Here is a 19,984-nt window from a genome sequence, read left to right on the forward strand (position 1 = left end):
GCCTGGAGCCTGCTTCAGATTCTGTGTCTCCCTCTTCTCTCTGCCCCTCCCCCACCTGCACTGTCTTTTTCTCAAAAATAAACATTAAAAAAAATTTTTTTAATGTAAATGTAAAAAAAAAAAAACTCACAGAAGTACTATATGGAAAAACACATAAAGGGAAGAATATGACAACTAAAATAGGGAAAGACCGAAAGACTTTTATTTACTTAGGAATATAATCAGATGATATACTGGAAGAAAAAATCATCTGTAACACATAAAGATAATGTCCTAAATCTATACAGCATTAACATAAAGAGGACTTATAAATCAACAGGATAATAAGCAAAGGATATGAACTGCGTAAAAGAAATCAGAGAACCAGCATATACGAAAAAAATTCAACCACAAAAAAAAATTTTTCAGGCTAAAACACAGTATCATCATTTACCAATGAAACTGGTAAAAGGTAAAATTCTAACAGGAGACTGCTAGCTGCAGAAGGCAGCATCCACTGCTCACTGTTGTACAGTGCCTGACACACTGAGGGTGCTCAAAAAAATGTGAAGAACAAGTAACTGTCTTATGGTGGTCATAATGATTCAGGGAAACAGGTACTCTTGTATCACCTGGAGTAAGACAGATTAGTATCATCTTTCTAGAAAGTAGTTTATGTATCAAACATCTTCAGAAAGTCTACCACAAGAATTCTATCTCCAGGAATTAACTTCAAGAAAACAAGTAGAGGGGCACCTGGTGGCTAGGTCGGTTAGGTGTCCCAATTCTCGATTTCAGCTCAGGTCAGGATCCCACGGCTTCATGGGTTCAAGCCCCATGCTGGGCTCTGCACTGAGAGCATGGAACCTGCTTGGGGTTCTGTATCTCTCCCTCTCTCTGTCGCTCCCCTACTCATGCTGTGTGTGTGTGTGTGTGTGTGTGTGTGTGTGTCTCTCTCTCAAAATAAATGAAAACTTAAAAAAAAAAAAAAAAACAACTAGAGAAGTATACAAACATGTTAATAATTGCAAAAAAGTTTATAATAGCAAAGAACTGAAAATAATCGAAAGTTCAATAAGGGAACACTGATGGCACAAGCAAAGAAGGGAATGCCAGTTAAGTTCTTCAAGATGTGGCAGTAAATATCTTTACACAGCAGTAAATGTGTGACACAGTCAAGTAAAAAAGATTATAAAACAATACACTTCAGAGGATTTGGATTCATTTTCTCTTCTATAGAACAGGAAAAATAATAGAACCTATCTCATAGGGTAGTTTTGAAAATTAAATGAAATAACACTTTTTGGGGTGCCTGGGTGGGTGGCTCAGTCAGTTAAGCACCCAACTTTGGCTCAGGTCATGATCTTGTGGTTGGTAGGTTGGTATGTTTGAGCCCCACATTGGGCTCTGTGCTGACAACTCGGGAGCCTAGAGCCTGCTTCAGGGACCCCTCCCCCATCTCTATCCCCCCTCTCCTCAAAAAAATAAACATTAAAAAATAAAAAAAAAAAAAACATTTTTCAAGAGCTTATCACAGTGCCTGATGTATAAAAAGAACTCAATAAAAGCAGTAGCTAAATTTCAAAGTACATCTATATAGAACATCTGCAGGATATACACAGGTACTAACAAAAGTTAATTTGGGGTAATACTTCTCTATATTTACTTGAATTTTCTAGTTTTCCTATCATAAATATGTAAAACGTAAGATGCTAACAAAGGTTAATTATTGATAGTTTAACATTTTCTATTTTTATTGGCATTCTCTATTTTTTTCCACATTTTTAATACAGTAAAAAAAATTTTTTTAATGATAGCACTAACCATTTAATGATGTGAGAAGTCATTCACGATGTATTAATGAGTAAGAGCAGATTAGAACTCAGTACGCATAGCAGCGTGGGGGAGGGGAAAAGAAAACAAAACCAATCAGTATGTATATACAGCACAGCCTCCTTTTTAAAAAAGTAGAAGATAAAAGGGAGGAAGGGAGGGGACGGATATACACAAAACTATTATGAATCATTGAATTAAGTATAATCCTTTATATTTATCTTTATACTTATCCATAGTTAATACATTTCTTTTTTAAATGTTTATTTATTTTGAGAGAGAGAAAGAGAGCAGGGAAGGGGCAGAGAGAGGGGGAGAAAAAGATTCCCAAGCAGGCTCCGTGCTGTCAGCTAAAAGCCCAATGTGGGACTTGATCCCCTGACCCTACGATCATGACCTAAGCTGAAATCAATAGTCAGACGCTCAACCAACTGAGCCACCCAGGAGCCCCAATTTCTTTCTTTTAAAAATAAATCCTATGCCCACGATGGGGCTCAAACTCACAACCCCAAGATCAAGAGTCCCATGTTCTACCAAGTGAGCCAGCCAGGCATCCAAGCCATAGTTCATAAATTTCTTACTCATTACTTTTGTAAAGAGAAAATTATTAAAACATTACTAAACATATGCAAAATTGAGTTCATATCCTCCTCCACAAACCTGTTTCTCTTTATCAACAACATTCAGTCCCCCAAACTAGAGTCATTCCAACTTCCTTCCTCTTCCTCAGTCTTACAACTGTTACCAACTCTTTAAGATTTTGCTTTCTAGGGGCGCCTGGCTGGCTCAGTTTGTTAAGCATCCAACTCAATTTCGGCCCAGGTCATGATTTCACGGGTTAGTGAGTTCAAGCACTGCAACAGCCTACTTGGGATTCTCTCTCTCCTTCTCTCTCTGCCCCTCCTCCATGCACGCGCGCACTTGCTCTCACTCAAAATAAACAAACTTAAAAAAAAAAGATTTTACTTTCTAAATGTCTCTCATCTTCATTTCTTCCATCTTTGCTGCTTTAGTGCAAAACTCTCGATTTTCAACTGTAACAGCCTTCTGTCTCCAGTCTCAACCCCAACCTACTATCCACACTTTTCTAATGCACCCAATCAGTTGATTCCTGCTGTTAAAAATACACTACCTCCCTATCACTGCCTGGAGAAAAACCCAAACCCTCTCAGCCTGTGCCTGCCTCCAGCTTCATTTCCCACCACACCCCTCCAGGCAATGATCCGATCCTGGGTGTGCTTTCCCACACATCAGCACCCTTCCGTTCTACTTCAATACCAAGTGCCTGCCCTCACTCTTCACTTTCTGGCTAAATGCTACTCATCTGTTAAGACTCCTCTCAAGTATCACCTCCTGACTAGAAGCCGCCTCTGACTGCCTCCACTCCCTCCAGAGCCGGTAGGTGAGGCCTGCTCCTTTATGGCTTCATTTATCTCTGTGTAGCATGGAATTTGCCTGCTGACTTGTCTGTTTCACCCATTGTGCTGGAGCCTTTGAAGGCAGAAATTGTCCTTTCTGGCCAATGGTATTACAGATTATTTTTAATCTGTTTTTCTTATCTGCATGTTTTCCCTCTCTTTCAATTACATAAATAAATCTTATTGGGAAAGAGTCACGCGATATAGAAAGAAGTATGGAGTAAAATTATCTGGATTTTCTAAGTTGTATGCCAAGCCAAGTCTCTGACATGGTCAAGTACACAACAAAAGGCTACTGAGTAAATGACTAAGACAGCATGATGCAGAGCATTAACCCAGGAAGTTATACAGATCCAAGGATATACTTTGGGTCCTTGAATCCCACTATGACCAGAGCAGCTCTGCTTTCCATCTCACTTATTGGGCTTCCACATAAAATTTCATCCAGAAAGAGGGTTCATACATACCCTCCAACAAAATGTCTGAAAACCAGAACTTACGGAAAAAAAACAAGTGGGCAGACCTGAACTCTAGTCCTAGTTCTAAAATAAATTAGCTAGGCAAGTCACTTTGCCTCCTTAGGGGTACTACCTCTCATCTGTTAAATACCTAAGACACACTTACACCGACACTTTCAGGCACTATTTCTCATCTGCTACACACACACACACACACACACACACACACACACACACACACACGATATTCATTCCCTCAAGTTTCTTTTGCTTTAAAATTTTACAAAAATGAGATAAAGCAGGCATGCCTGGCTGGCTCAGTTGGTAGAGCATGAAACTCTTGATCTTTGAATTCTACCCTACGTTGGGTGTAAAAATTACTTAAAAAAAGAGAGAGAGAGAGAGAGAGAGAGAGAGAAAGCACCCAAGTTGCTTCTTTCTCATGTAACACCAGATATCACAATCCACATATAGTAAACATGGTTGCCTCTTCGGTTCAGAAGCCACATTGCTTTTTTTTCCTTCTGTTATCAAACCTTTAAGTCTTCGTACTAATATTTTCTGGAAACTCCTTTCTTTTTTGATGGTGTAGTAGACTTAATGGACTTCGCCTTAGGATGAACTGGTTTGGAGTGGAAGAAAAGGAGATGAAACAGTAGCAAGTAACAACCAGGAGTTGCCGTCCCTTTTCTCAACAATGCCAGAGAAATGCTGTGCTCACCTTTGTAGAATAGTTTTGGGGCAAAAGACTAGTTCCTGTTCTGATGTGACTTGTCCAAATCTCCATTTATACTGAACCCGGCCAAAAAAAAAACCAAGATAAGCCATTATAGTCCTAAGAGGACCATTCAAGAATCAGAAACAGTTAATGAGGAGAGACTTCATGCATTTTTTTCTCCATCTTTCTATGCCACGTATCTTTGAGTACTCCATGTCTTACACCAGGAAGCCCTAAGTATCCATTAAGGTTTTGAGATAGCCAGGTGGAAGAAGTACATACCTGATTAAAAGTGGGAGGTGGAGGAGGACCAGGGGGTGGTGGAGGGGGAGGAGGAATTGGCATCCTTGCCCTGCTCGCAGTTGATACTGCTTTCTCTCCGTTTTAATTTGCAGCTTTAGGTCACTCATATACCTGCAAATGAAATGGAAATTCTTAAGAACAACTCTGCCATCAGAGACACTGAGTACTCAGGGGGACTTAGGGGACCAGGCAGGACAGGATACCAGAGAGAAACCAAGCAACTCTTCTCCTAGTTCTTCTGTGATATAGTCTAGGGTTCGGTAAATATTTTCTGTAGAAGGTCAGGTAAGAAATATTAATATTTTAGGCTTTATAGGCCACCTATGGTCTCTGTAACATTTTATTCTTTGATTTTATTTTGGCAAAAATTTTTAAACAAACTAGTTTTAGGGGCACCTGGGTGGCTCAATCAGTTAAGTGTCCAACTTCGGCTCAGGTCATGGTCTCATGGCTCATGAGTTCGAGCCCCACGTCGGGCTCTGTGGCTGACAGCTCAGAGCCTGGAGCCTGCTTCAGATTCTGTGTCTGTGTCGCCCTCTCTCTCTGCCCCTTCCCCACCTGCACTCTGTCTCTCTCAAAAATAAACATTAAAAAAAAGAGCAGTTTTAGGTTGACAGCAAAATTGAGCAGACAGTACAGAGAGTACCCATATATTCCTGTTCCCCTGACACACACATACACAGCCTCCGTTATCGACATCCTGCAGTGGAACATTTGATACAACGGACACCTCATTACCAAAGTCCATAGTTTACATTAGGGCTTACTCTTGGTGACGTATTTTGTTTGGACAAATGTGTAATGACAACTACATACCACTGTAGCATCATACAGAATAGTTTCACTGTCCTAAAAATCTGTGCTCTGCCTATTTATCCCTCCTTTCCCCTAACCATTGCTCTTTTTTACTGTCTCCATAGTTTTGTCTTTTCTAGAATGTCATATAGTTGGAATCATATAATACGTAGCCTTTTTCAGATTGGCTTCTTTCTATTAGTAATATGCATTTAAGTTTCTTCCATGCCTTTTCATAGCTTGATAGCTTTATTAGTGCTCAATAATATTCCACTGTCTTCATGTGCAACAGCTTGTTTATCCATTCACCTACTGAAAGACACCTTGGCTGCTTCCAAGTTTTAACAATTATGAATATAGCTGCTATAAATATTCTTGTGCAAGTTTTCACGTAGACATAAATTTGTTGTTCATTTGAGTAAATACCACTGAGTGTGACTGCCAGATCATATGGTAAGAGCTACATTGGATAACAAACTGCCCAAATGTCTTCCAAGTGACTGCACCATTTTGCATTCCCACCAGCAATGGATGAGAGTTCCTGCTGCTCCACATCCCTGCCAGCATTTGGTGCTGTCAGTGTTTTAGATAGGTGTGTAGTAGCACTATCTCACTGTTTTAATTTTCAATTCCCTGATAACGTATGAAGTTAAAACCCTTTTCATATGCTTACTTCCCATCTGTGTATCTTTTTTGGTGAGGTGTCTGTTTAGGTCTTTTGCACAGTTTCTAATAAGGTTGTTTTCTTATTGTTGAGTTTTAAGAGTCTTTGTCTGTTTTGGATACAGTCCTTTACCAGATGTGTCTTCTGCAAATATTTTCTCCCAGTCTGTGGCGTATCTTCTCACTCTTGATTTTTACATTTTAAAACTACATTTTTACATTTTAAAAATACAAAAACCATTTATTCACAGGTCATAGAAAAACAGACCACGGCCCAGATCTGACTCACTGGCCAGTCTACTGACCCCTACTATACTCACATCCTTGGAATCTGATCAGAGCATAAACACCATGTGAGAATTTGGCTACTTCTCAGGACACACACAAAAAACTATACAGCTGTCCCCCAATTATTATAGTCTGTAAGTGATCCTCATTTTACAAATGAGATTAAAACCAGGGAAATGTCTTACTTTAAGACATTAAAGTAGGGGGCAAAGATAAAACCAAAACTCAAGAGCAAAACTTCCCCAAAAAGTTTGTCCCAAGGAAATCCCACTTCTTGACCCTCTCTCCCCCAAAAATCAAAGCCAAAATAGTATTAGCACTGAGAGTACAAATTACAGATGACAAGAAAGGTACAACTTCACCAATTAATCCATGAAAGAACTGCTTCCAGAAAAGCAAGGTGATTAGATTATGACCCAAGAAATCTCACAGGTAGCCCCTAGCACAGATGAGAGACCATGTGTACCAAGCCAAGTTTAAAAGATCAAACCAGCATGACAATCCACTTGAGGAGGGTTGGTTCTGAACTCTTTACAAGGGTGATCACAATTTCCCTGTGAATAAAGGATATGACTTAAACACTTCTCTCAGTATTCTCAAAACCATTTAAACACTTCCTCAGTGATGAAAATAAAGAGCAAATATTTCAAAGGTTCTAAGAAACTAAAAATCTTTAGAGGTGGTTCGAATTTGATTAGAAACATGACTATGAAAGTCTTCAAAATCCCAACCCTTCCAGTAATGCCACTATAGGTTGGATGCCCAACAGAGCTTTTTGCTCCAATCACAAAACTGGACAGTACTCTGGCTAGATGGTTCCCATGGGAAATGGTGTCTGAACTCACTGCAAGAATCAAGAAGTTGACTGTTCTCCAAGGGAAACACCATTTCTGTTTCAAAGCTAAGTCTAGTTTTTCTTTGCCAGGGATCTAACATACTGGGCTTTAAAAACTGATTAAAATAGGGGAGGCTGGGTGACTCGGTCGATTGAGTGTCTGACTCTTGATCTCGGCTCAGGTCATGATCCCAGGACCGTGGGATGGAGCGCTGAGCATGGAGCCTGCTCAAGATTCTCTCTCTCTTCCTCTGCCCCTCTCCCCACCTTGGCTGTCTCTAGAATATAAAAAACAAAAATATTTTTTAAAATTGATCAAAATAGTAAATCCTCACGATCTACCTGTAATTGGGAGGGGGAATGCAAATTTAAAATAAAGATTACAGAGATGAAAAAATTTTCTTCTGTTTGAATTTTCTGGGTTCACTCTGCCAGTTCCCCCAAAGCATTCTTTTTTTTTTTTTTATGTTCATTTAAAGACATGTTCATTAAATGTTCATTTAATGTTCATTTTGAGACAGAGAGAGACAGAGCATGAACGGGGGAGGGTCAGAGAGAGAGGGAGACACAGAATCTGAAGCAGGCTCCAGGCTCTGAGCTGTCAGCACAGAGCCCGACGCGGGGCTTGAACTCACGGACTGTGAGATCATGACCTGAGCCGAAGTCGGACGCTTAACCGACTGAGCCATCCAGGCGCCCCCAAAACATTCTTTTAAAAAGCTAGCAGGGGTGCCTGGATAGCTCAGTTGGTTAAGTGTCTGACTCTTGATTTCAGCTCAGGTCACGATCTCATGGTTTGTGAGATAGAGCCCCCCATTGGGCTCTGTGCTGACAGCGCAGAGCCTGCTTAGGATTCTCTCCCCCCCCCCCCCCACACCCTCTCTCAAAATAAATAAAGTTAAAAAAATTAAAAGCTAACAGTAAACAATAGGCAAAAATAATAATCTACTCAGAAACAAACATTTTCAACTAATTCCAGTCACCTCAATTCTTGCCTTTTCTGAGTTCCCAGTTCTACCTACCTTTGCCATTGCCATGACTGAAATGGTCTCCTAGAATGACCTGGAAAAGAGATTCAGACAAATCTCTAATTCTTTTCATATCCACAAGTGATCCAACCTACATGCTACAAAGTAAGGAGTGATCTAGAAGAACAACCTTATGCCTTACAGTGACCATCATTTATTAGGCAAAATAGAAATTCTCTAGCAAGGCATATCTTTTCTATAAAGCAATCTACTGGAAAAGACTAGTTATATTAATTACACAGTTACAAACACCTTCTTTTAAAATAGGCTCAATTCGGGGCGCCTGGGTGGCTCAGTCGGTTGAGTGTCCGACTTCGGCCCAGGTCATGATCTCACGTCCGTGAGTTCAAGCCCCGCGTCGGGCTCTATGCTGACAGCTCGGAGCCTGGAGCCTGTTTCAGATTCTGTGTCTCCCTCTCTCTCTGACCCTCCTGCATTCATGCTCTGTCTCTCTCTGTCTCAAAAATACATAAACGTTAAAAAAAAATTTTTTTTTAATAAAATAGGCTCAATTCAAACTCCAACTTCAAAATAGATCCATTAAAAAAAAAAAAATCACCATCATGTGACAGATTTTAGTGTTGACAACCAGTATGGCTTTCAACCTTTCTTCTGCCTCCATAGACTGCATGCGTGACATGCTCCTATTATTGACACTTATTATACAACAATATGCTATGGTAGGGTATCACTGCTTTCCATCTTACAGGTAAGGACACTAAAGCTCCAGGAGTGGATACAATTGCATGCATGCATGCACACTAGAGAAAAAGACTGATCTAAGTAAGGGCATTGCACAAGATCACTTTGGAGTAAACTGCAGAATTAGGACTCAACACCAGCCCTTCTGATCTCCCGCAATTTTGTTAATCGCCACGGAAATCATTTCTGCTGGAAATTGGTTTAACAATTTTCTAGTATTTTCCCCAAATGAAAATTCAACCCACTCCAAATTTCTATTTTATTAACAGAATACAAACAGCTCTCTCTAGGTTTCCCAAGAGCAGCCCAACTTAAGTAAATTTACATTAATACAACATTCCTTTCCCTGAAAATCCCCAAAAGCTTTATTCAAGCTAATTTAAGATGGATAACAATCACTAAGCCAAAGTAGAGGGTCTGCTTTTAGTTAAAAACAAGTGAACCAAAACAGTTCCTAAAGTTTTGTAACAGAATAACAAGTTTTAGTGGCCAATTACTTTTATTTATTTATTTATTTATTTATTTATTATTATTATTATTATTATTATTATTATTATTATTATAGAAAGAGAGCATGTAGGAGTGTGCACATGCAAGCGGGGGAGAGAGGCAGGGAGGGAGAGAATCTTAAACAAGCTCCACTTGGGCCTCAATCCCAAAACCCTGGGATCATGACCTGAGACAAAATCAAGAGTCAGGCGCTCAACTGACTGAGCCACCCAGGTGCCCCATGGCCAGCTACTTTTAAACAAAGGACAAATTCCAGCCCTTCCAGAAGCACTGTCTATTGCAATTTTTAAAAACTAACAACCCTGAGATTAAACCTAAACCTAAAAAGAGGGTTCTCTACAGAATTTTAAGTCTTTCCTTTCTGATCTTTTAAATGAGAACTATAAAACCTCACCATCTGTGCTCTTCAGAGTACTTGATTTTCAGAAATGTTGTGAGGCTGCCTCCAGTTCATCAACACACAAGTTCTCATTCCCTTTGTAAGCCCTTCTACCTCAAAAACCATGACAGAATAAGCTTTTCATTCACATCCTCAGGAGTCCGTTTCTTTTAAATCGAGTTCAGAAAGCAGTATTTCAAATCTTTCTGATGTCAAAATTATCACAGAACTCAGAGATAAGTCTTCATAAAATTCAAACAACGCACTTTTAAAAAGCAATGCACTCTCTTCTGTTCCTCAAAAGACAAAACCTAGTTTTCTATTCAATTTCCTAATGTTTCATTCCAAATACGTATTTTGTAAGAGCAAACTTCCTGAGTACAAAGACATTGAAGGGGCTCCTGGCTGGCTCAATCAGTAGAGCACGAGACTCTTGATCTCCAGGTTGTAAATTTGAGCCCCATGTTGGGTGTAATTACTTAAAAATAAGGTGTTAACAAAAAAAAATGCTGAGTTGCTATCAGGGCGCCTGGGTGGTTCAGTCAGTTGAGTGTTTGACTCTTTTTTTTTTTTAATTTTTTTTTAACGTTTATTTATTTTTGAGACAGAAAGAGACAGAGCATGAATGGGGGAGGGTCAGAGAGAGGGAGACACAGAATCCGAAACAGGCTCCAGGCTCCGAGCTGTCAGCACAGAGCCCGACGCGGGGCTTGAACTCACGGCGTGAGATCATGACCTGAGCCGAAGCCGGCCGCTCAACTGACTAAGCCACCCAGGCGCCCCGAGTGTTTGACTCTTAATCTCAGCTTAGTTCTTGATCTCAGCGTTGTGAGTTCAAGTCCCATAATGGCTCCATGCTGTGCATGGAGCCTACTTAAAAAAAAAAATTTAGGGTCTCCTGCGTGGCTCAGTCAGTTGAGCATCCAACTCTTGATCTCAGCTCAGGTCACAATCCCAGGGTCATGGGATTGAGCACTGCATTGAGCTTGGGCTCGGTGTTGGACATGCAGCCTGCTTAAGATTCTCTCTCCCTCTGCATGCATTCTCTCTATATATAAAAAGAAAAAAAAGACATCAACTTTTCACATTTGATAAATGAAGAATCTAATTTAGTTGTTGCTATTTTCATATACTTAAAATAATCTCAGAGATATTCTAGTTACCACTACCATTTGGGGCCTTTATTGAAATGGCATTCTGCTATTATTATAAAACTCAAGTTTCAGGGTACCTGGGTGGCTCAGTCAGTTGAGCATCTGACTTTGATTCAGGTCATGATCTCACAGTTCATAAGTTCAAGCCCTGCATTGGGCTTGCTGCTATCAGCACAGAGCCTGCTTCAGATCCTCTATCCCACTCTATCTGTGCCCCTCTCCTCACACTCTCTCAAAAAAAAAAAAAAAAAAAAAAAAAAAAGAATAAACATTAAAAAAAAAAAAAACCCTCAAGTCTCAATTACAAGTTATTTTTAAAAGAAAAAAAGGTTTTTAATTTTAAATCTTAATGCCATGTACTTTCATTCTAAGAGACCTTAAGTAACAGCACTCTCCTTTCATCTCAACTTTGATTATCTTGTAAATTACAGTTTTTGTACTGAAGTACCCAACAAAATCCCACAAGGGAAAAAAAAAACTGACCTTAAAAAGTAGGCTGCCTCCCTCAGCAAAGTCTCAAGAGCCTTACCTTCTGCCTTACAAGAATCAGTTAAACGAATATGAATTTGGGATGTCAATAAGAAAATTCTTTTTTTAAGTACTCTCTATGCCCAATGTGGGGCTCAAACTCACGACCCCAAGATCAAGAGTCACATGCTCTACCTACTGAGCCAGCCAGGAGCCCCTCTCCCCTTTCTTAAAAACATGTTCAATTCTTTTTTTTTTTTTTTTAATGTTTATTTATTTTTTGAGAGAGAGAGAAACAGACCATGAGCAGGGAGGGGCAGAGAGAGAGAGAGGGAGACACAGAATCCGAAGCAGGCTCCAGGCTCTGAGCTGTCAGCACAGAGCCTGACATTGGGGCTCGAACTCATGAGCTGTGAGATCATGACCTGAGCCGAAGTCAGACACCCAACCGACTGAGCCACCCAGTGCCCCAAACATGTTCAATTCTTTACTATCCTATTAAACCTCTCCCTAGTATAAAGAAGCCGAGAGATAGATAAAAGAGACATTTCAAGATACTCTTTAAAAGACCAATACTCTGCCTACTCTGTCTCCAAATCATCTAAAGAAAAGAGAGTTTTGTCTTCAAGAGGAAAGGTTCCAGACATTCCCCTCAATGGAATTCTTCTGATCCAACAGTTCAAAGCAAAATAAATCTAATAGTATCAGACATGGAACAATAGATATTTGGCAGAAATAGAAAATCAGCTGCCCTGAGACAAAGTCACAAATGCAGAATGCAGTTTTTGTTTGGTGTACTTTAATCTGAGTCAGAAGAAACTACAGCATTACCTAATAAGGCTTCAATAACCCAGGTAGGTGGGGTGGCAAGACTTTCCAAGCATAGACATTAAAAACCCATTGATGAATCCAATTGTTCATAATCACACAACAAACCCTAGAAACATTTACCTCAAACAAGTTCAAAATGAACAACTCCATTTCGTATTATTTCTCAATAAGGTTTTAGACAAAAAAGAATAGCAAAAAACCAAGGGTAACTGCAACAAATAAAAATAAGTAAGGGGCGCCTGGGTGGCGCAGTCGGTTAAGCGTCCGGCTTCAGCCAGGTCACGATCTCGTGGTCCGTGAGTTCGAGCCCCGCGATGATCTCGCGGTCCGTGAGTTCGAGCCCCGCGTCAGGCTCTGGGCTGATGGCTCGGAGCCTGGAGCCTGTTTCCGATTCCGTGTCTCCCTCTCTCTCTGACCCTCCCCCGTTCATGCTCTGTCTCTCTCTGTCCCAAAAATAAATAAAAAACGTTGAAAAAAAAATTAAAAAAAAAAAAAAAAAAAAAAAAAGTAAAAAGTAGGGGTGCCTGAGTGGTTTAGTTGGTTAAGCATCTGATTCTTGGATCTCAGCTCAGGTCTTGAATTCAAGCCCTATGTTGGGCCCCGCACTGGGCATGAAACCTACTTTAAAAAAAAAAAAAAAAAAAAAAAAGTAAAAAGTGAATGGATAGATTTTTGTTGAAACTACATTCCAAATTCATCGGTAATTTCACCCCATTCTGATAAGCACTTACTACTGACTCAAATAATCTGTGTTGGCCCATTAGTACCCATGTAGACATTACTCTAAACTAAGAATTAAATTTAGAGGAACATTTCATATATGTATGTCCATTTAACCCAATGAGCTCTTTTTTTTTTAAATAAAGATTTTATCTGTAAGTAATCTCCATACCTAACATGGGGCTCAAACCTGCAACCGTGATATCAAGAGTTGCACATACCCCCTAACCCAATGAGCTCTTAAGCACAGACAGCACTGCATCTTTCTATAGTTTTCTTTTTTATTACTTTACAGCACAAAGTGTTCAGTAGTAATGTGCTGAACTGAACAAAAGTAAATTTAAGAGTAACACTGTCTGATTAGTCAGAGAAAGACAAAAATCATATGACTTCACTCATATGAGGACTTTAATAAGAGACAAAACAGATGAACATAAGGGAAGGGAAACAAAAATAATATAAAAACAGGGAGGGGGACAAAACAGAAGAGACTCATAAATATGGAGAATAAACTGAGGGTTACTGGAGGGGTTGTGAGAGGGGGGATGGGCTAAATGGGTAAGGGGCACTAAGGAATCTACTCCTGAAATCATTGTTGCACTATATACTAATTTGGATGTAAATTTAAAAAAATAAATAATTAAATAAAAAAAAAAAGAGTAACACTGTCTGAAAGAGCAAACAAGAGTGGTAGAAAAAAAGAAGTAAAGGATGGACATTGTGCCAGAAACAGAAAAAAGAATGGATATCTATGAAAAACAGGAAAGGAAGAAACACGGGACTGTGTGTAGTTCAGTGTTTGAAATTTTTTTAACTTGTTAAATTCAATCATTCATGAATTCATCTACCACCCAATGATATTTATTAAGCACCCATCACTTGATCCATTCAATAAATATTTTTTTAAGTTTACTTATTTTGAGAGAGAGAAGAGAGAGCATGCATGCAGAGAGAGAGAGAGAGAGAGACAGAGACAGAGAATCCCAAGCAGGCTCTGCACTGTCAGCACAGAGTCCGACACAGGACTTGAACCCACAAACTATGAGATCATGACCTGAGCTAAAATCAACAGCCGGACACTCAACCAACTGAGCCACCCAGGCGTCCTCAATAAATATTTCTTAAGCATTCACTAGGAACCAAAGCACTGTTCTATAACAATGATTCTAAGCTGGAATGATTTTGTCCCCCAGGAGACATTTGGCAATGTCTACAGACATTTTTGACTGTCATGACTAGGGGGGTGCTCCTGGCTTCTAGTGGATAAAAACATTCTATAATGCATAGGACAGTCCCCTACAACAAAGAATCATCTAGTTCAAAACATCAATAATGCTGAGGTTGATAAACTCAGTTCTAGAGGCTGAACAAGTTTCTACAATCTTGGGGCTTATGTTCTAGAAGAGATAAACAAGGAAACAAATACAATCTCGTATCTCAGTTACTGATAAAAAGAATTTAAAAAAGAGAATTAGAAAGGCTGAAACTAGGAGTATGATGGAGTGTTCTCTTAGACAGGGTCGCAGGGAGAGGGGCTGGCTCTCCACAAAGAAGTCTCTCCGTGAGCACACAACTCCTATGAACATCTAGGGAAAGAGTATTCCAAAAAGAATTTTAAAATGGCAAGTAAAAAGTCCCTGAGATGAGAATGAGCTTGTCATGTCAGAGAACTAGTAAGAAAGCCAGGGTAGCTAGAATAGAATACAGACAAGAGTAGTAGAAGATGAAATCTGAGGCCTTACATGCCATTCTCCAAATCCCTTAAAAGTAGTATCCCAGGGCACCTGGGTGGCTCAGTTGGTTAAGCATCCGACTTCAGCTCAGGTCATGATCTCATGGTTTGTGAGTTCGAGCCCCACATCGGGCTCTGTGCTGACAGCTCGAAGCCTGGAACCTGCTTCGGATTGTGTGTGTGTCTCTCTCTGCCCTTCCCCCACTCGCACTCTGTCTCTCTCTCTCAACAATAAATAAACATTAAAAAAAAAATTTTTTTTTAAGTAGTATCCTTCTCCATCCAACATGCCTATACTAAAGAAGTTTAAACCAACCAATAGTTTCACGCCCAGAGTAAACAAGTTCAATTGGTTATCTCATTAATCCCATAGACTGTACTTGATCTCTTGGTTTAAGCACAACTAGGGACCTAGACACTAACTGGAAGCTTCCCAGGGTTAAAAATCACCTAATGATAATCTGTCTGCCTATCCACCTGCCCTTCAATTTTGCTCCTGAAAAGCAATACAGTATGGTGAGGTAGGAGCTCATTACCCCAGTAAACACAATGGCATCCAGTTGCCAAACGAAAGAACTTCAACATGGGAGAAGTGCCAGGAGCTACCTAAGAGTATTCACATGCCACTCCAGGAGACTAACGAACAACAGGCTCCTATAATTATGTGGGAACTGATGTCAACACAGAATTATGAACACTCCTTCATGTGTTCTAGGATAGAATACAGTGGAGGGTTTCCACTAAAGCATTTTGGTTTCTCTAAAACATAAGGAAACAGACTAGAATGACTTTCATGTCACAGATATTTAACCACCCTCCCACCAACCTGAAAAAAGGCTTTAAAAATAATCCACAGCCCTCTTCTCTCAATGGAAAAGGTGCTACCTTCCCCTTGAAATTCAATTCAGTCAAAACTGGTGAAACAGATTTCTATCATGCATACACACAGAATTAATTAAAACTCCAAGGTTACTCCATGAAGGGAAAAAAAAATCACTCTTCCAACTGTAGGCATTTTCCATCATGGAAATCCAACTATGCAGCAAATAGGATTGATCCAAAACAAGTAATAAAAAAAAAAAAAAAAAAAAAAAATCACATACACACTGTGAATATTTAAACTGAAAATCCTACAATTTCTACCACTAAAGCTGGATTTTTACTCTCTACATCAATGACTTTTCACTGTTATATGCAGTACACAACCTTGAAAGAGAAAAGGAAAGAGGCAGAAGAAAGATACGTAACTGTATGTGGAAATCCTGTCTATATAATTTCTCTAACAAGAAACGGAAGTACACATCCCATGATGCAGCTTTTCCCCTAATATGACTCTTTCCTCTTGTCTTAGATTTTTTTAAAGCCCTAAAAACATAAACTCAGAAGTGTACTTATTCACATACTACTTAATGTAATATGTATTAGGTGCCACGGGTTATTCCCAGATACAGGGCAACCCAGGAGCCAAGCCCTCTCATCTAAAATGATGACAAATCAATGAGAAGTCTGCTCTTGTGTTCAATTAAATAACCACAACAGCAAAGAATGGCTCCATAAAAGAGATGGCTATAGATTAACTAATGCAAGATCAAGGGTAAATGAAATGTCTGAAAATTATCCTAAACAGAGGTCAGGGAATGACCTCACCAGAACCTACTACACCCCTCAAAGCAAAGAGAAAAATCCTGTTAACCTGAAAACACTAAAGTATTGGAAAGGTAGGGGAACATATATAGAAAACAGTCAACTGCAATAAATCAGTAGTTCAAAGTAGTGTTTTGTAACATAGCCAGAGATCAATAATCTAAGCAAACAATAACACTTTAGATTTAGAACTGTTTTTGTGGCTTCATTCACCAAAACTGTTTCAGAGGAACTTGCAAAACATATTAGAGCTGTTTCTCTGGAGTTGTTCATCTTAGGATTTACATCAGCTCTACGTCAGAGCCAACATGACTTTCTCAGGCTGTATTTTAGCTAATAACAGCCACAAGATTTCCAAGAACCAAGAACTAGGATCCTAAACTTGGCCTCTGCTTTATAAGACATGTACTAGTTGGTTCCTGACTGCCAAGCAATTCACAGCAACCAAAGAGCAGCTGCAAACATCTCATTTCCAGATGCCTTACAGACTGGCAGTAAATGGTTCAACCATTTTTCCTTTCTAGGCCTTAGGGATCCATAATACAAAAAGGAGAAGAGAACGTGCCCTTTCATATTATCAAAGTTACAAACTTCAAATCACATCCTTTAACATCTCCAAAAATGATTCTGCATTAGTCCAAGGCAGATCATTAGTACATCTATTTTCAAAACCTTGTCAATTTTCCACTTCACCAAAAAAAAATTAACAGATTCCTGGATTTGGACAGCGAAATTATGCAGAGAGTAGCTCAATGTTCATAACTAATATTCCCTCCTCATCCACACAGGCCAAGAACCAATGGGTCTAGAAGTGCTAGCTAAAAAAAAAAAAAAATGGGAGTCACACAAGGCCAAAGCCATTAACATCAGCCAGCATTTAACCAGAGAAGAGAGGAGTTAATCAGATGAAGGACACACATTCTAATTTAGAAATCCAGACCAAAGCCAGACAGACTAAAACACAGTCTGAATACAAAAGCAATACTAGGTGGAGCCTGAGAAGTTTGCCTTAGAGACTTGGGAGCAATAAATTGTTTAAAAGGTTCTTCTAAAACAGAGTTTCCAAATTTACCTGAAGATAAGACACATCTTAGGGCATTTGTTTAAAATACACACCCACCACCCACCACACACACACACACACACACAGCCACACACACACTCCTGGACCCTAATCCAGACCTACTAAAATCAGAAATATTTCAGCAGAAAGATCTGGTGATCTGTATATTTAACAAGCACCTTAAGTAATACTTGGTATTAGGGAAGTCTGAAAAACATTGTTCTGAAAGAGTATTAATAATCAACTACACCAACACTATTGTGTCTGAACGGAAATCAGCAAGGAAAAGCTGATGAATAAGCTGGGTCAACATAAACGTGTTGCCTGCATTTATCAGTGTTCCCTCATGAAACACCATTAAAACGACAAGAGGTGGTTTTTTTTAAGACCTAAACCTGAAAAAAAAAAAAAAAAATGAAGAAAATGGGAAAGGATGCAACAGCAGAAGGATGTCAACAAAATTTTGGAAGCTGGAAGGCACATGCACTAGTGACAAGTAACTTCAAAGGAAGGAAAAAGTTAAATACTTGCAGCAGAAAGTAGATTCCCACCACAGAATCTCAGAAAAAGCTCAGAAACCAAAGGCACCTGGTACCTCTGGACAAAGGGGCCTTGGAGGGGCTAAAACAGGAGAACTGATTGAAAGTCTGTAAAGGAAAGGGATTCCCCTCTGGGCACCTGGGTAGCTCAGTTAAGCATCCGACTTGGGCTCAGGTCATGATCTCACAATTCGTGAGTTTGAACTCTGCTTGGGGTGAGCTCATGCCCTGCTTCAGGTGAGCCTTGCTTCTCTCTCTGCCCCTCACTCACTTGCGACTTCTCTCTCAAAAAAAAAGAAAGAAGTACCCTCTTTCCCTTGCCCATGCTGCCAGGCAGAAAGCCTCTGAACCAAGGGAGCAGTTACAGCTTAGAGCAGGAGTGCCATACTGTAAAAAGGGAGTTCAAGTGAAAGTCTTCCACTCAGCAATGAGACCTGTCCCCGTTCCTCAGCTCTCTTCCCCAATTTGGTTCCAAAACACCTACTGCTGGGCTCATCCTCTCTACGCAGGAGATTGGAAGAGTCCTCTCCAAGGAAAATGACCAGTTGCCAATTCACCCTACAGTGATGCCTACCACTTGATGAGCCAGGGCTCCACACTGAGAGCTTTTTAGTGCCTCATTCTTTTTTTTTTTTTTTTTTTTTTTTTTCTTCAACGTTTTTTATTTATTTTTGGGACAGAGAGAGACAGAGCATGAACGGGGGAGGGGCAGAGAGAGAGGGAGACACAGAATCGGAAACAGGCTCCAGGCTCCGAGCCATCAGCCCGGAGCCTGACGCGGGGCTCGAACTCACGGACCGCGAGATCGTGACCTGGCTGAAGTCGGACGCTTAACCGACTGCGCCACCCAGGCGCCCCTTTAGTGCCTCATTCTTAAAAATAAACAGCCAAAAATTACCAGACATTTGAAGAAAATCTCTTACAGGAAAGACAAGAATCAAAGTAACAAAACAGAATTCCTGACAATGTGTGAAAATACTTACATATAAAGTTCTGGGGCACCTGGGTGGCTCAGTCAGTTTGGCTTAGGTCATGATCTCACGGTTCGTGGGTTCGAGCCCCACAAAAGGCTCTGTGCTGACAGGTCAGAGCCTGGAGCACGCTTCAGATTCTGCGCCTCCCTCTCTCTCTGCCCCTCCTCTGCTTGCACTCTCTCTCTCTCAAAAATGAACAAATGTTAGGGGGCGCCTGGGTGGCTCAGTCGGTTGAGCGTCAGACTTCAGCTCAGGTCACGATCTCGCGGTCCGTGAGTTCGAGCCCCGCGTCGGGCTCTGGGCTGATGGCTCAGAGCCTGGAGCCTGCTTCCGATTCTGTGTCTCCCTCTCTCTCTGCCCCTCCCCCGTTCATGCTCTCTCTCTGTCTCAAAAATAAAAAAAAAATAGGGGCGCCTGGGTGGCGCAGTCGGTTAAGCGTCCGACTTCAGCCAGGTCACGATCTCGCGGTCCGTGAGTTCGAGCCCCGCGTCAGGCTCTGGGCTGATGGCTCGGAGCCTGGAGCCTGTTTCCGATTCTGTGTCTCCCTCTCTCTCTGACCCTCCCCCGTTCATGCTCTGTCTCTCTCTGTCCCAAAAATAAAACAAAAAAATAAAAAAAATTAAAAAAAAATGAACAAATGTTAAATAATAATAATAAAGTTCTGGAACAAAAAGAGCTTATGGAAGTTTAAAATGCCAATAGCAAATATTAAAAATATCATAGAAGAGTTGGAAGAAAAAACTCAGAATATCTGAAAACTGAATGAGGAAGGAAAAACAGACAAATTCATGAGGGAAAAAAAATTAAGAGGACCAGTGTTGGAATTTCACCATCTGGATAATAAGGGTTCCCAGAAAGAGAAAGGACAGAAATCACTACCAAAGAATACATTATCAAAAATATAATACAAGGGGCGCCTGGGTGGCTTGGTCGGTTGGGCGGCCGACTTT

General features: G+C 40.3%; 1 protein-coding gene across 5 annotated transcripts in view; it reads right to left on the bottom strand.

Annotated features, from left to right (window-relative positions):
* The window catches only part of WIPF2 (WAS/WASL interacting protein family member 2), a 50,628-nt gene that overhangs the window by 19,022 nt on the left and 11,622 nt on the right, over positions 1 to 19,984 (bottom strand). For 2 of the 5 annotated variants that reach the window (XM_019416071.2, XM_053892837.1), the window contains exons 2-3: positions 8,313 to 8,352; positions 4,689 to 4,820 (exon numbers count right to left, since the gene is read on the bottom strand). In XM_019416071.2, coding sequence (XP_019271616.1) covers positions 4,689 to 4,751 — 63 coding nt within the window. In that variant the 5' untranslated portion in view covers positions 4,752 to 4,820; positions 8,313 to 8,352. Of the gene's footprint in view, positions 1 to 1,803; positions 2,072 to 4,688; positions 4,821 to 8,312; positions 8,353 to 19,984 lie in introns of those variants that run through there. The other 3 variants (XM_019416070.2, XM_053892838.1, XM_019416074.2) reach the window with 2 other exon arrangements.

The sequence above is a fragment of the Panthera pardus genome, unplaced genomic scaffold (assembly GCF_024362965.1).
Source record: "Panthera pardus isolate Hobbes unplaced genomic scaffold, ASM2436296v1 HiC_scaffold_3, whole genome shotgun sequence".
Lineage (NCBI taxonomy): Eukaryota > Metazoa > Chordata > Mammalia > Carnivora > Felidae > Panthera > Panthera pardus.